This window comes from Squalius cephalus, assembly GCF_949319135.1.
Source record: "Squalius cephalus genome assembly, chromosome: 11".
Classification (NCBI taxonomy): Eukaryota; Metazoa; Chordata; class Actinopteri; order Cypriniformes; family Leuciscidae; genus Squalius; species Squalius cephalus.
Genome location: NC_137132.1, coordinates 4874514 through 4892013, shown reverse-complemented (window position 1 = coordinate 4892013; position 17500 = coordinate 4874514). Strand labels below are relative to the sequence as shown.

Below are 17500 nucleotides of genomic sequence, written 5' to 3'. Positions count from 1 at the left end.
TGCAAAAATTATATATTAGTAAACTTTAAGTATAATGTTAAGTTCACTAAAAGAAAACTTGCTAGTATACTTGCAGTATAACACTACTAAACTAGTAGTTTACTGAGAGTACACTAAAAGAGCAAAAATAATATATAAATGGTCAACTATAAGTATAATGTTAAGTTCACTTAAAGAAAACTTGTAGTATAAACCTACTAAACTAGTAGTTTACTGAATGTATACTTCAAAGTTGCTACAAGTATTAAATAATAAACTACTAGTATACCCATAAGTTCACTTGCAGTACAAATGAGAAACATAATGAACTAGTTGTGCACTTAAAGTTTACTACTGCTACACTTAAACATATACTTTTATATAAAAAGTGGGCCAATTTAGTCCCAAGCGCTATTAAAATAGTACACTTACAAGTACATATTGACATAGTATACTTACTACATAATGTATACTTAAAAATATACTTGAACATTACTTAAGTATACTTCATAAAATTAACTTTAAGTATACTTCTTTTTCGTAAGGGAAGTGATGGTTTAAAAGAACAGTAGTCTAAGACCGCAGGAGGAAACTTACAAGGTTGAGAATAGGGCACACATGATTAAATGCTGCCTAAAGTTAATAGGAAAACACCAGACTGGATTATACATTAATTTTGAAGAAGTGGGAAATGTAAAACATATACTCTTGATAAAGAGGAAAGAACTAGAGAGGGCAACGGAAAATGGAGTGAGTTTAAAAAACCTATTGAGTTTGCCTGGCACGCAATCTATAATTAAGGATGCTATGATCTATATGAAAGAAACTCAGGATTTAGGTTTTAATATTTGTATTTTTACTTTATTTTATTTATTTTTAGTTTAGTAACATATATGAAATGACATCCAAATGAGTTCACACCTCAATCCAGAAGATGGCGGTAATGCACTTTGTTCGTAAACTGCCAATAAAAAAACACAGACGAAGAAGAAGTTCCTCATTGAGAAGTTTTGTTTTGCTCTGGTGAACATCTCTGAGCGTTTCTGCCTGTGTTTTTGTCTTCCCGTGGATTACTCTTGGACTGTTTATTCTCTTCGTGATTCTTTGCTGCCTGCCCTGGACTGTTTCTATTGTGGACTGATTTATGTAAGTTTGCTGCCTGACCTTATGCCTGTTTTCACATTATGAGTTGCTTTGTCTCTACTGTTGTGTTTGCTGGTGATTGACCCTGATTGTACGACCAAGATTACAATAAAGATGCAAATGGATCCTCACTTTGATGAAGCCTCGTTACAATTAGTGAAGATTTGAGTTTATATTATGGAAGTGCCATAAAACCGGGATAAGGTTATGTATGCGTTTTTCTGTCAACAGTTTGATGTATTTTTGGACTTTTATTAACGCGCGTTTAAAAAAAAAATCTCAACATATCATTTTGGTGGATTGAGTCTGTGGAAATTTCTTTTAAATGGGTTTATCTTTGATTTTGCTGTTAATGTATGTTTATAGCCATATGTGTGACCTGTGTATTAGATGAATTGCAGTTACTGTTAGGGAGGACGGTAATTAACATGTATTTTCTCATGCATCCTTCAGCTGAAAGACAGTGAATCTGAAGAAGTGTGTGTATTGAATGTTGATTGTCTCTGTGGCTGCACGATATTGGGAGAAAATTACATTGCATTATTATTTTATCTTATTACAATATAGCCTATATTGCTATATGAAAACAATTTCACCAGATGACTTGAATAGCCTATGTCTATTTGGAAAGAATTAATCAAGTCTAGAATGACTGGGCTGTTTTTTTTTTTTTTAATGAAGTAAATCTGCATAGAAAGTAATAAACAAATTACAAGCATATAGAACAAATATATAGATGAAAACAATTTTCAGGTAAATCTATCTGTATTCGGGTACAGAGTCAGACATTGAATAATGAAATGTAAATAACACTGCATAGTCTTCACTGTATAAATTAAATATAATTAATTTAATTAATTATCTTTGTTAAAGCAGCAAAAGTCATTTTCTCTTTCTTTTTTGTTGTTTGATTAGCCTTTCTGTGCGTCGTGAGTGTGTGTATCACAGACAGCGCACTCAATTTGTCTTTGCTTGAATGGTTTAATATGAAGGTAAAAGGATGTTATAAAGAACTGCATGCGCAGGATAAGATTTGTGAAACTCTACATAAGATTGCAAGTGTAAATTAAATTTGCATGCGCAAAAGAAGATTTGTAAAGGTGTAAATCGCCTTTCAAGTGTAAGAAAAAAATATTAGTAAATAAAGTTATTCGTAAGTGTAGCTAATTCATGTATTGTGAAACTGCAGCTTCATGCTAACACAAAATAAATAGGATCTGTATTCCTCTGACTTCCATTTTTCTGCGCTTACACTTTTGGCGCGGTTTTAGCGCACAAATACGGCCAAAAATATCGCAAGCCTGTGAACAGCAATTTGCAACTGAAACCAACAGAGTCAGGAAGTGCAAAACAGATTAATTGCGTAAAATCAAACTTTGTTAAAAAAATAAACTGCTGCAAATGTCTAAATGACTTCTTGTGTGCATGGGGCAAAAAAGTTCCCGAAATAACCCGATTTGTACAGTTGCGTCTTTCTTTTACATGCGCTTCCAGTTTTGGCACGATTCTCTCACTCATTGGCGGGTCCACCTTCTTCATGTTGCCAATCAAATGAGCTTCTCGATGACTCTCAATTTACTCTATCTGATTGGTTCAATAAACACGCCAGTCACCAGAACACATCTTATTCTTCATTTGGCTCAGAAATGTTCTCGTAGCCAAAATGATACTTTAGGGAAAAAAAATCTCAGAATGCTTCACGTTAAACTTCGGTCTTCCGACCTTTTACCATCGTGTCAATTTTCAAAGATATTCAGTCAACTCAATTCATTAATATGCGCGAGGGAGGGAGAGAATGCAAGACAGTTTGAAGACGGTGAGAATGCGCGCTCGACCGGGGCTTTCCCTGTTAATCAAGCGCAGCAGTCATCTACATCACTCACCGGTCAAATAAGGCTTTGGCGGGACAAAAATACGCTTTGGCAGCCATCAAAAAATTGTCAATGCAGGAAGGGCTTTCCGATTTCTTTCTGAATTCTCGTGTCTGATCAAGCTCAGAAATAAGAGAAAGTCAAGTCACCTTCATTTATATAGCACTTTTAACAATATAGATTGTTTCAAAACAGCTTTACAGTGATAATAGGACATTACCGTAACAGATTGTTTATGCTTTACAACAGCTTTACAGTGATAATAGGACATTACCGTAACAGATTGTTTATGCTTTACAACAGCTTTACAGTGATAATAGGACATTACCGTAACAGATTGTTTATGCTTTACAACAGCTCTTGGAAAAAGTTATTGTCCAGCTAATGTTAGTTTTGATTGATTGATTCACTTCCGTTGCGAAGATCATTAGTTATTAACTTAGGGGCCGCTAACACAACACCGTTCTAATAGGAAAACCCTTAACGCGCTCTGGCCGCCTATCCGCACAAAAAAGTGCCTGGTGTCTCGAGAACGCACTCCCTGAAATAGGTTCGAAGGTGCAACCGATTATCCGTTATCTCTGTGCAAACCTCAAAAACGCAAAACCCGCGAAAACGCAGACGTCAGCATTAGGGATGGCAAAAACTGAAAATTTTCCTGGCCGATCACCGAGCCTCATTAGCCGGTTGAAACCGGTTTAGTTTAAAATGCTACGCTATTTGAAATAACAGCCATTTTGAGCCGCGCCTGCAATTTCGCAACTCTGTCGCATCTCTCTGCTGCTCTGCCTCCCGCTCACACACACACTGCCCCAGCGCCGCCCTTCCACTCACGACACTTTTTTAAAAATCCCCTACAGCGCGAAACATGAGTCCCGCAAACGCCAAGGAGCTTGTATGTAATCGGAGGACAAATGGCTCCTTAGTTTAGAAATGGTTTGGGTACAAGATGATCGCGCTGAAAATAAAGGCGTTTGTCTAGCGTTAGAAGCTCATTTGAAACATTGCCGTGGCTCATTTAAGAAAATGACAGCTCCGATCGAGACGCCGCTTTAGTTTGAGGTAGCGCTAACTAGGGGTGTGACGGTTAGTAGGCTATATAACCGTGAGACCGACGGTTATAGTTGAACACCGTCATTACAACTCTATAACTGCCAAAACCGTGTTATTAAAATATTTTTTATCATAGAGAATGTTTAAATACTAATTAAAAACAATTGTTAACAGTCTGTGTTATTAATGGTCTACGTCGTTTCCAACTGTATTTGATTCTTTGCCAAGTACCCCTTGACCGACCGCCAATCATTTGAGATAGAAAATAAAAGCTATGATATAACCTAGTGATGTGCCATCATTATGAGATTTATTAAACAAATGAAAAACATTTGCAATAATAAACATTAGCAATGAACATTTGCAATCGTCAGACATGATTTTTACCACTTAATGAAGTTTTGCTCTGTGGAAAGCATTTCTTTAAAGCGAATTTCGTTTTGTACAAATTGTATCTTTTAATTTTAATAAATGTTTCATCAACCAATTGCATGTACTTCATAAATAAAAAGCAAATATAAGAGACAATATAATATCCGTGACATGGAGGCTCTGATGTGCCGCGTTCACTTGCATTGCATTGTGAAGTTGAACTAGAGCGCATCTCATCGTAAATGAATGAAACTCAGCGTAGGCCTATGCCTCATACATTAAATATCTTTGCTGCATCCTTTCTAGAACAGACAAGGGCTTTCTTGTGGCTCGCATCAGCAGAGCATTGCATCGTCCATAGACCGCAAAACAATCAGCGGATGGCAGGCGGGTGCGGCTTTGAAATCTGGTCAAAAAACATTGGTGCGAATGATGAGTTATGTGATGCGGTTGCGGATGAAATAATACCCCATCTGCATATCTCTATTGATAACAACATTGAACACTACCCCCCCCCCCCCCATAATACCATAATTTAGAGATCCCTTTTTTTTTTTTTTTTTACTACCGACAACTTTGATCGGTCAACCATCGGTCAAACTGTCATCGGTTAACATCCCTAGTCAGCATTGTCGGCATCGTTTATGCGGCATCGTCGCGCATTACGTGTTCAGTCCAAAGGTGTGTGCAGGCGTGTAGTCCTTCTTTACAAATCAACCCTCAATAAACTACTTGTCTGGCCTTAAAAATGTCTAATTCAGAATTTTCAGTCTGCGTAGCCATGCGAACCGGAATTATCCTGAAAACATTTTATCTTTACTGAGGTAAAGGGAAGGAAAGGAGGCCTTCACAGGGGAGGGACTGGTTGACACTTAAGGACTGCGTTGTGTCATCGTGTCCAGACGCAGGTCCTTCATCAGATCTGGATACGGCCTGGATCCGGCGGACTGCAGTAAACCTCGGATAAACAGAGACTAATGAGCCCCTTTCACACAGCACGCTGATCCCGGCAAATTGCCGGCAAATTGCCAGAACGCTTTCTGTGTGAACGCAAAAACGACCCGGGATTGATGACGGCATCGATGCCGGGTTGGGGACCTAATAACATTGCCGTGTTCAGTCCTGGAACGCGCGCTGTGTGAACAAAATCCATTATAATGCCGTGTCGTAATTAGGGGTGTAATGGTTCACAAAATTCACGGTTCGGTTCAATACGATACACTTGTGTCACGGTTCGGTACGTTTTCGATACAGCAAAAAGAAAGAAATACCAGAGATTTTTTTTCTTTAATTAAAACCAACATAATAAAGTATGATTTTTTTTTTTTTTTTTTTTTTTACTTTGATCAATGATGGAGCTATAATAGACTCTTCTTAGGAGCATATAAAACAAAACAGCTCCTTGGAAAAAATGAAATGTAGCCTAATATTGTAGTAGTTATAAACAAAGGTTTAGTTTAGTTCAGATTAACATTTGAGGGCAGCAATTTTATTCATAATGTCAAACTAAAACCGACGTAATGTTACTTGAAGGCATTATAGCCCACTATTCCTGCCAAACTTCCATGGTTGCAGTTAGTGTTACTACAGTAAATCCATGGTGAATGTTGCTGATCTGTGGACACTGGATAGATCATTCATGGCACAATGTTTCTTCCTGGTTTCCACGTCAGTGCTTTTTGATCCGTTATTAACGGACAAATGTGAATGTTTCTCACTAGATCTCGCAGCAATGTTATTACTTCTGTGGCGAATTCAAATGATTTCTTTACTGGATCTCTTAGCGCTGTGTTGTAACAGTGTCGCTTGATCAAGATCGGCTGGCGCTGTATTGGTCCAAACTGATAAACGGCCCGTCAACCACACAATAACGAGTAGCTCAGTTTCGTTCCGCTTCCATTACGTTTGACATTTGATGTTGGGCAATGTTGTGGTCGTGTCGGCGTCTCTTATGAGCGCGCTTGCCACGCGCGACCCGCCTACATTTGAAATGACGAAATTTTGGTCGGCAGGAAAAATGGTCCAACGAATCGTTCGGTTTGAAAATGCATACCGAACACCGAACCGAAAGCCTCGTACCGAACGGTTCAATACGAATACGTGTACCGTTACACCCCTAGTCGTAATGATGACGCTGAAGCCGGTATCGTTCGCCAGCTGTGAAACGGTACGTAATGCGCAAGTTTATGATCGAATCAGAGAAAAAAATGCACAAGCGTGGTTTCTCGAGAGAGAAATTGCAGCTCATAAGCAAACTTAAGGCGCTGCTGAGACATTTCAAGTCACATCGATGTCACGTGTCTTTACGGGATTTGTATGGGTTGTGTGTGAACGCACTCTCTGATTCCGGAAAATCACTGGCAGTGTGAATGAACCAAAATCAAACAAACCCGGGTCACTTTATCCGTGTATTTTCCGGAATCTCTGTGTCAAAGGGGCTACATTAGCGTAGACGCCATCCTTCTCATGAAATGATCATGAATCACGGATCAACTATGATACCTATACTTGACATCGCACATCCTGCGATGTGACTGTTGTGAATGCGCACATCGCGATATCGATGCTAAAATAATACGTCGTGCAGCCCTACTGTCCTCTGTCAATAAACTGCAGATGTGGTTCATTTGTGTTGCTTGGAGGAATCTGCTATATATTTACAAGACATTTTTGTCAAAATTCACTGGTGTGTAATTTGATTTGTATAATGAAAGTTGAAAGACAAAACATTTAGCCTATTATTTGAATAACTTGATTCTCTTTTTTTAAAGGGGCTATATGTAGTTTTTCTACTAAAATTAATCCTTTTTTTTATTGCCTGTGTGTGAAGGGGTTGTAATCTCACATTAAAATGATCCACTTGGCGGGTTTTGCTATTACCTCTGAAAGCAAGTATTCTTATTTCTATGTGAAGGTGCCGGGTCAGATTTACCGCGAAATCCAGTCACGTGACCTGCATGTGCGCTCCCGAGCCTCGTCTACTGACTTTGCACTCAACAGTGACGACACTGCAACATATGACATGGACTTATGACTTATGCAACACAGACTCCAACACAAACTCCACATATTGATAAAAAACAACAAAAAAAGTTTTATCTGCTGAAGCTCGTCAGGCCAAACGTGATTCGGATCAACTACGGACGAAAACACGGATCAACATCGGCAGGGCTTTTGAATCATGGAAAAACCGCCGCTTTGTTTTGGGTATAAAAACAGACCCGGAGTTGGCTTTCATCCTATTGGACAGGTAAGCTAACATTAATAGCCTATTATTGTAACGTTGCAGTGGGAGTTTACCTGAGTTTCCAGCATGTTGTGTGATGCTTTCTCCGGTGTGTTGCGTCTCAGTCTGGCCGGTACCCAGAGTGCTTGCTCATGAGTTCGAGCATGCGCACAAGCACTCGCTTGTATTGGTTGCAATCTGAAACATCACCGCTAGAGGCCGCTGAAAACTACATATAGCCCCTTTAATTCTATAGTTACCTTTTACACAAAACATAATTTTCAACGTTAAATATAATGATGTCTGATTTTATAAAAAATGTAATTAGTTAAAATGCTTAATAGGCTATATTATTTGATGCCAATCATAAGAGCTGTGAAATCAAATAATCTAGGAATATAAATGCACTTATATCATAATCTTGTACAGCAGTTGTCGTTTACATTTTGACCTTTAACAAGAGGATGACAAAACTAACCTTTGGTACATCAAAAATATAATATTTGATAAGCAGATCTCACTTGTTATCTGTTATTAAATCAGGGTTCACTTGAAAATTCACATTTATCCTCCTTGAGCTCATTCTAACAACTTAATGTTTTAATATGTTTCAGACCCAGTGGAAGTGAAAGAGCAAAGGCAAGAACTGAAGTTAAAGGTGATGATGCTGTAGTTTGTTTCAGCCTGTTGACACCAATAAAATGAGCTTAATGTGCCAATTTACAGAAGATCTCAGACATCACCATAATGAATAAGCTGAAAACAGGGAACTTTAGGAGACTAAGAGCTGCTCAGTTTAACATGATGACTCTGTACTTTTAAATGCAGATTGGATAAAAACACAGTGTTCACAGTTCACACCTGCAGTGAAGCCCCTCCCACAACAATTCACCAATAAATACTGGGAATATTCCCATCATCCTACAAGGGAAGGACAAACTCCAGGAGTAGCAGCTGAAATCTGTGTGACTGTTAAAGATGGAGTTTATTAAAGAGGAGATTGAAGACATGAGTGATCCAGAACCATCCAGAATAAAACATGAAGATACTGAGGAACAAATAGGTTGGTGTCCATTCTTGATTCTTCATCGTTGACTGCTTTGGTAGATGTGAATTAATAAGCAGTATATGGATGATAAATTAGAAAAATACATCCAAATGATCATAACCTTGTATATAGCAGTTGTCAATAGGGCTGTCACGATAAAGGATTTTCCCTTGCGGTAATTTTGAGTGGCTCAATAGCGTGGTATGCGGTATTATCGCCATATTTTTTTTTTTTTTTTTTTTTTTTATTTATTTGTTGCTATATAAATAAGTGTTACGATGTGGTCAGCATGCACAAAAACACAAGTACATTTTCAGTAACCAATGTAACCGAAACTAAACCGCGTCTCTGCGCATTGAAAGACTGTCACTCAGTTAGGCTACATTTTTACTGCAACGGACTGTCTTTGAGTGAGTCATTAAACCGTTCAAAAATGCTGATTCATAAAAAGATAGTAATCAAACAAGGTGTTAATTATTTTTAACTTTGAGCTCCACTTTTCAAGGCTCAGCTTGACCAGCAATGCGTCGCATGGGTAACACAGAAGCTGATGCTTCACTTAATAGAGACCAATGGCATTGATTCATTTTTTTTTTCCGTGGTTTCCTCGTGCTGTGGATCCTGACCAGCGATGACACTGATGGTCACCTGATGGAGTTTCAGGTCACCATTAGGTCACTTGATGGAGTTTTTCGGTTCCTTGCCACTGTTGCCTTTAGCTTGCTCAATTGGGGATATTTTGGGGATATTAATTTTTATCAATCATTAAATTCCACTAGAAACAAACCTTGTTGTATTATTTTAATTTAATACTGTGAAGCTGCTTTGATACAATCTGTATTGTGAAAAGCGCTATACAAATAGACTTGACTTGACTTGACTTGATGCCATTCATGGTAAATACCCTTAAACGTTAAAAGGATGATATGACAAATTTCGCTTTCCTTGGATACCTCAACCTTTTCACGACAGCCCTAGTTGTCAAACATATTTTTACTATATTAACAAGTGAATGACATAACAAAAAGTAAAAGATCTGTGCCCGGTTGCATAAAGCACCTTAAGTTTTTCCCTTAAGTATGATACTTAAGGGGCGATTTCCCCTTACCTAAGAGAATAACTTAAGGGTGTTGCATATAATCTCTTAAACGGTTCTCTTAGGTAAGGGAAACATTTAAGTGTTTCACGACAGCGATCCTGGATTCACGTTATAAAAGTCTGTTGTTGCCATAGATACGCAAAACACTTAACACGCCGCGTCGCGTCTACAACTGTATCACACACCGGGCGCGCACTTTCTCAGTTTATGGCCAGCATATTGTTATGTTTAAGGACATTATGGAATTAAGATAATGTCTGTACGTTATGTTATGACTGTACTGTACAATTAAACATGATCGTTGCTGTCTGCAGTCTGAACACTTTACCTCAGAGCGTCCGTTAACTGAATGAATTGAGAATATCACCTGAAAATCCGATACACACTAATTGTAGCCTACATTTATTGAATGGTAGCCGATTTATGCACATGTAAAACATCCCACTACTGAAAACTCCCAGTTGCAAAAAAACACAGTGCTATTAGCAGTTGTAACACCGCAGGTAAAGAGTGGTTGCGATGTGTGACATGGTCAAGGTCGCTCTCTAGTTTGTTAGCGATTTATTGCGCAAATATTGCGCGTCGATCAAATCGGTAGTCTTGCAACAATTTTTCATCGCTAAGATGGTCCAAAGGGTTCTCCCTATCCCTAAAAATTCTTCTTGGCACATAATGATCTTCAGCTGGTTCCATAAATTCAGCCATGTCGTCTTATTTTTGTCCGCGTTACTCTTAAGGTTACGATTTCCAAACCTTAAGTTATACTTAGGGAAATGACCGTTAAGGGGTTTTATGCAACACTTAACGCTTCTTAAGGGATTATTTAAGTGAAAAAACAGCATTTAAGGGAAATTCTAAGTGTTTATGACGTTTCACTTAAAGAAACCCTAAGTAACACTTAAGGGTTTTTATCTGCAACACCCTTAGGTTTAAGGGAAACATAAGGGCGAACTTAAGGGAAAATTACACTTAAGGTGCTTTATGCAACCGGGCACTGATCTCTGTAGCTTTCTGCTATTAAATAAGGGTTCACTTGAACTGATTCTAACTGTATTTCTGTGTATTTTAGACCAGGTGAGAGTGAAAGAGCAAAGACAAGAACTGAATGAAGTGGAGGAGGAACATCATAACTTTACAATTCAGAGAACAAAAGCCAAAAAGACGCACACCTGCACTCAGTGTGGAAAGAGTTTCACTCAGAAAGGAAACCTTAAAATACACATGATAATTCACACTGGAGAGAAACTGTATACATGTACTCAGTGTGGAAAGAGTTTCACACGGAAAGAAACCCTTCACAAACACATGATAATTCACACTAGAGAGAAACTGTATGCATGTACTCAGTGTGGAAAGAGTTTCACACGGAAAGAAACCCTTAAAATACACATGAGAATTCACACTGGAGAGAAATTGTATAGGCCTACATGTACTCAGTGTGGAAAGAGTTTCACTGGTGAATCGGGTCTCAAGTATCATCTGCACATTCACTCTGGAGAAAAACCATTTAACTGTGATCACTGTGGTAAATATTTTATTTCATCATCAAATCTAAAAGATCACCTGAAAGTTCATTCAGATGAGAGGCCTTATGTGTGTTCTCTCTGTGGAAAGAGTTTTTCAAGGCTGTACAGTTTTAAACTGCACCAGAAAACACATGATGAAGTGAGAGATCATGTGTGTTGTGACTGTGGGAAGAGCTTTACTAGAGCTGATAATCTGAAACAGCACCAAAGAATTCATACTGGAGAAAAACCCTACAAGTGCTCATATTGTGACAAGAGTTTCACTCGGTTTGAATCTCTGAAATTACACGAGCGAGTTCACACTGGAGAGAAGCCGTACGACTGTACTCAGTGTGAGAAGAGTTTCAAACAGAAAGGAGACCTTAAGATACACATGAGAATTCATACTGGAGAGAAACCGTATACATGCACTCAGTGTGGAAAGAGTTTTTCTCGGCTGTTCTGTTTAAAACTGCACCAGAAAACACACAATGAAGTGAAAGATCATGTGTGTTGTGACTGTGGGAAGAGATTCACTAGAGCTGACCATCTGAAAAGTCATCAAAGAGTTCATACTTGAGAAAGACCTTACAAGTGCCTATATTGTGATGAGATTTTCCGAGCGAGTTCACACTGGAGAGAAGCCGTACGACTGTACTCAGTGTGGGAAGAGTTTCACCCAATCAAGTCAATCTAGGGACTCATATTAAAAAGCATTGTTCTGTGTTATAGTGAGCAAATGTTTTGTTAGATTCACAGGTAACACGTTACAATAACAAGGCATGAATAATCATGTACTAATTCTTGAATTAATAGTTACTTCAACATGAACTCATGGTTAGTGAAGATATGAACCACTGAAGAGTGATCCTTAACTATGACAGGAGTCATAATGATAATGATTTCTATGTTTGATTAGGAGAATCAGTGAAATTAATGACAAACTAATCATGTGCCTTTCAGTAATGTTTATGATGAAGCTGCTGATGTAGTTTAAATTATGACTAATAAATTGTTTAAATGTATTTCAATAAATTGTTTAAATGTATTTCAAAGTCAAAATATTTATTTTTTATTCTATGGAGCCTGATTGATTTAGTTTACCCGTAAACTTTAATGCATTAACATTATCTGTCTAACATGTACTAACATGTTTAAGGCTGCTGTTATTCATGCATGAAGCATTATGACTCCTGTCATAATTAAGGATCACTCTTCATTGGTTCATGATTAGTTCATATCTTCACTAATCATAAGTTAATGTTGAAGTAACTATCAATAACTATTAATGCAGGTATTAGTACATGATTATTCATGCCCTGCTATTGTAAAGTGTTACCTTCACATTAAGTAAATGTGTGGTTAACTAATAAGCTAGTGTTGCTGGGAATGCCACAAGAATTGTGTTATATGTTGGAGAACAAGAAAATTATTGAAAATTATTTTGATTGAACGCTTACTCAAAGAAATACCAAAATTAAAAGAGACTAGAAAGAAATGTAGAAAAACAACAATCAGTTATTTGTTAATATATGAAACAATTCCCTGAATTTGATCAGTTTTTTCTACTTTTTGGACGTAGTGTCCGTGACGTCACCCGTAGGTTTCTGAAGAGCATTTTTGAAGCCTAAAGTGGGCGGAGTCGGCCGTCGCCATCTTGGCCTCACGTCACCTTGCGTCACTCTCGGATAACAGAAAATGGGCAAAGAGGCGGGGCGTTGGTGGAGCTGGAAGAGCCTGGCTATCTGAAACCACGCTCACCGCTCGACGTGATCAAGTTAGCTCAGGCTTGGGAGGTAATGCTACTGAAAGTACCCTATGGAAAGTACCAAGTCTGCGACTGCACAGGGCCTCGAGCTAAAGTGACAGTTGATGATGTAAAGCCAATTAAAAGTTTTTGCCCTTCGAAACATTATTAAAAGACATTGCTACAAGCGAGACTGTGTATTGTGATTCTGGACTATTCTGCTAGTTGAAAATGTATGATGTAGTAACTATTACTCTGAGAGAGTGTGTGTGACAGTGATTTATGTGCATACATGTCAGTCACTCTTTTTTTTATAGTCTATGGCCCGTCAGCGCGGCATCGCTCGTCAAGTTCGTAGAGAGCTTATTCAGTCCATTTTAAATTCTGATTTTGGCCGCCTCTCAAATGGGTTAAACCATAGATATATTGCCTATGAAATAGTTCAAGTAAATGCGCTAGAAATCCACGCTCATTCAAGGATGTGCATTTATTGCATGGACGGAGAAAGCGCCGACACCTGCAGGATTTAATCTGATGGTAACGTTACATAAGCATATTATAATCAATCTGTTTCGTGAGAGCAGAACGAACAAGCCTTTATTGACGTTTTTAAATCTGAAAACTCCAAAAACCAACGAAATTGGGAGACATCCATTAGTGCATGTTCACAGAGGAAAACAACTGAAATACAGCGCTGGTTGTTCTCTCGAACGATACTCGACGACAACGACGGAATCCTAAGCCATGGGCGAAGTAATGGGTGTAATTAAATTGTATGAAATAATCCCGAAAAAAGCACAAACATTGCAGAAATGGCAAGTTCAGCAGCTAAAATTTGCTGAGGTGAAGTGACGGCTAGTAACAGCAGGCAAACGGCTAGCATTGACATCAGCGGGAATCCACCTGTCACTCAAAAGTGGACACACCCTTAATTATGCAGAACTTTAAATATTAATCAACTAAACGGATGAGTTATAAAAAAATTCACCCCCCTCACAGTTGTTTTGAAGGGCAAAATTAGCTGTATAGACCAAAGCCACCGAGAGAACCAGGCTGTAAACATGTTTTTTTTCTGCTGTAAAGTTGGTAATTTTAACATGGGGGAGATACAGCCTGCAGCCAGCCTCAAGCGGCCAGTCAATGAATTGCAGTTTAACTCACTTCCGTGTTGGTTTCAAGAGAGAGACGGGGAGGTTGCCGCTTGGTTTAGTTACATAAAGCATGTTATTACATAAACAGGTATATGTACAATAATGTATATCTGTACAATAACTCTGTACAATAACAACAAATAAAATGACCATTTCACTGACAATGTGTGATTTTTGTGAGTAAAAGGTTTCTACAGATCCATTAATTAAAATAAATGAGATTCATATAAAGCAAACGTATAGTGAAATAAACTTTAGTTCTGTGACGTTAGTTTTGTGGAAGTAACTTTCTGACTTGTCATTTAGCTGTCAGTGTAAGGCAGTTCTTTTTCTCTAGTAAAACAACAACAACAAAAATGTCCTGTGGCCTGTTGCACAAAGCCGGTTTCATTTGCTAAAAGGTAAAGTTCAAGATTAGTTTGAACAAACTGGCTTTCCCTTTCGTGGTCACTACGAGTTATGTCAGTGACGACAAATGGGGTTTTGCTTAGCCTCTCACCTTCGAGTATACAAAACGAGCCAATGGCAAGAAAATGCCATGAATTTGCATAGCGTAAGTCCTCCCCACGTCGTGGGTATATAAGGAAGTACGCTGGCAACATGCAGATATGTTTTTGCTTCGGAGCCAAGAGTTCTCTTCACTCCTACAAGCCATTCTGAATCATCTTCACTCGACGAGACGAGCGGCTCTTCAGTGTGTTCGTGTGACAGCACGTTCCAGCAAGATAGCATTGCCTGCTGCTGATCTGTGCAGTGATCTGCCGACAGTGTGTATGTTTCTACCTGGGTGCTTCAGCACTCTGCTGAACTTTTTTCTCTCTTTGAAAAGCTGTCTTTTTCAAAACGGCTCGCTCGTGTATTTACTGGACGTGTATTTACAGGCTGATCTGAGGGTTATGGTGTGGCATAATACAGACGAGCTTTCCTCGGGCCACGCCCCCCTCCACATCGCAAACCGTGTGGCTTTTGTGTGTGCCTGGTTCCTCTCGGGGACCCAGTGTTTTCATTCGGGCCTCCAGCAGATGGTGTTATGTCACTCACAGCATCACAAGGCGGGCTTGATTCCTCTGGAAATGAGGATTTGACTGTGTTGCCTCCTTCGGGAGTGTTAGCATTAGTCGAGTCAGATCTATAGCTGATGGCCATGCTTTCCCGGGCAGCTGAAAGCATCGGTTGGAGTGGCGCCGCCCTCCCCCGAGCGCTGTAGGCTTGATGATTGGTTCCTGGACGTGTTGCTCTACAGCACTCGCCCCCAGAGCCTTTCTCCCGGACGTGCATCAGAACGCCTCCGGCTCGCAAGAGTCCCGGTGACTTATCACGGCCCGCGGGCATCCTCCGCCTTCGCTGCACTCGATCGCGTGGCGATCATGGGCTGTATATTCTCTGTCACTATCGTGGCACAGGCATACAGTGCTGTGTGTCGCCTTCACCTTTGAGGCAGTGCTGACCCGGGAGTTCTGTCAGACAAGGCCGCCGTAGAACGCTGGTCCTCCCCTGGCCAACACTGACAGAATGCGAAAACTCGACCACGCCCCCACGCAGGGATATGCTCCCATGTCCGGGCTGGTCGATCCACCACGCACACTACTGACCTCGCTCTACAGGCAACATAGGTTCCTGCGTGATCCCTGGGCCAGGTGATGTCCACAAGTGTGGTCCAGGAATGGGTCAGCCAGGTTGATGTGAGGGGGTCTGAGAATTAATTTTCACAGCTCCCTCATGTCCCAGGCTGGGCTCCTCGGCGGTGTGGTTGAGGACTCTACCCTACAGCCTTCGACCCCCTGAAGCAGACTGAGGCCTTCTGCACTAAGGCCATCCTTAAAAATATCTTGGTTTGCCGTAACAGCAAAAAAAAAAAAAAAAAAGGTCGGTTGGTCGGTCTATATTTTTTTTTCCGAGATTCGATGTAAAAAAAAAAAGTACAATTTTGGTCAAATTTGCATATCGGGACTTCACTGACAGTTTTCCAGAACTTCGTGCCAAGTATATATATATATATATATATATATATTAAATAACAATTAGAAAACCTGTATAAACTGAACACCAAAGAATAATATTATAGCGGTAATATTATAGGCCTATTCATGTAACGGGAGCGCTGCCAATAACGCGCCTAAGCTGTCAGAATTGGGAAAAGTGATGATTATTAGTATGTCAAATATATCAAGGAGACATTTCAATTGTTTATTAATAAACAAGTGTTTTCTGTGTCAAAGATGAAGTTGACGATGCTGACGCGATCTTCGCAGTAGCCTAGTGAACGCGCCAGAGAGAAATGCACATTTCATTACATAAGCAGAGAGCAGTCTGTTTTCTTTCGTTTTGAATTGTTTTGTTTAAAAGTGTACATTTCATGCTTTTTTATATATAGGCCTATATCTCAGGTCTGTGAGGCAAGTAGCTTATACGCTGAGTTTCGGTTCATTTAAGAGACCAGCTCCAGTTCACGCGCCGGCGACTCCGTGTCCTGAATTTATATTGCCTTATTTAGCCTACCTCTTATTAAATACAGGAAATTGGTTGATGAAACATTGATCAAAATTAAGATACAATTAATACAAAACGAAATTCACTTTAAAGACAGACTTTCTACAAAAACAAACTTAATGAAGTGGTTAAAATCATGTCTGCCCACTCCATTTGTCTTCCGATATTTTCGGGATCATCTTATCTTATTCATGCTATTCACTTTTCATATAATCAACATGAAATTTAAAAAATAAATATTATTTTATTTAAACATGAATATGAAACTAAATCGTTTTTTAATGACAACACAGGCCTAGACAGTAGCCTACAGAGAAATTTACTGTCGGAGCGTTGCCGGTGAGCATGTGGGGGGAGAGATACAATTTTCGATCAATCATCGAATTTTATTTTGCTTAATATGCCCATTCTTAATATTTGGTGTTTTAAATGCCTGTTTGAGATCTCTGTGAAGTTTTAATTGCCGCTTTCAGAGCGGTCACGTCCGTAACATTGTTTCTTCCTCATAAATGCGAACACGAAAAATAAAATAAAATGAATAGGCTATAAATTATGTTCTGTGGAGAGCCGATCCCTCTTCATCCGGTGGGTATAATAGCCTACTTTTGGTTTGCGCAGTGTAATTCATAGAATTAGCCTACTAAAACATATTTTTCGTGGATCTGAGTGTCGCGATTTCGCTTTCATTTCGCATAGGCCTACAGCCTACACAGCCCTTATAATCATAGATGACACCACGGGTTTTTATTTAAAAGAAAGAGCGTAGCCTACGTTTGTAGCCTATGTAGGCCTATTTATTCACAATAAAATACAATT

At 39.2% G+C, this 17500-nt stretch overlaps 2 protein-coding genes across 3 annotated transcripts in view; one reads left to right on the top strand and one right to left on the bottom strand.

Annotated features, from left to right (window-relative positions):
* The window catches only part of LOC307167486 (uncharacterized protein), a 565869-nt gene that overhangs the window by 454154 nt on the left and 94215 nt on the right, over positions 1–17500 (bottom strand). The window lies entirely within an intron of this gene.
* LOC307167491 (uncharacterized protein) lies at positions 957–16035 on the top strand. Its single transcript, XM_079886641.1, has 4 exons — positions 957–1125; positions 8259–8302; positions 8473–8707; positions 10861–16035. Exons 3-4 carry the CDS (start codon positions 8623–8625, stop codon positions 11874–11876), a joined length of 1101 nt encoding a protein of 366 aa, XP_079742767.1. The 5' UTR covers positions 957–1125; positions 8259–8302; positions 8473–8622; the 3' UTR covers positions 11877–16035.

What these genes read in the sequence shown, in the direction of transcription:
- LOC307167491 (XM_079886641.1), top strand. Translation starts at nt 8,623, where the DNA reads ATGGAGTTTATTAAAGAGGAGATTGAAGACATGAGTGATCCAGAACCA. An exon ending in AGATACTGAGGAACAAATAG is followed by an intron (nt 8,708 to 10,860) that starts GTTGGTGTCCAT and finishes TGTGTATTTTAG; the next exon opens with ACCAGGTGAGAGTGAAAGAG.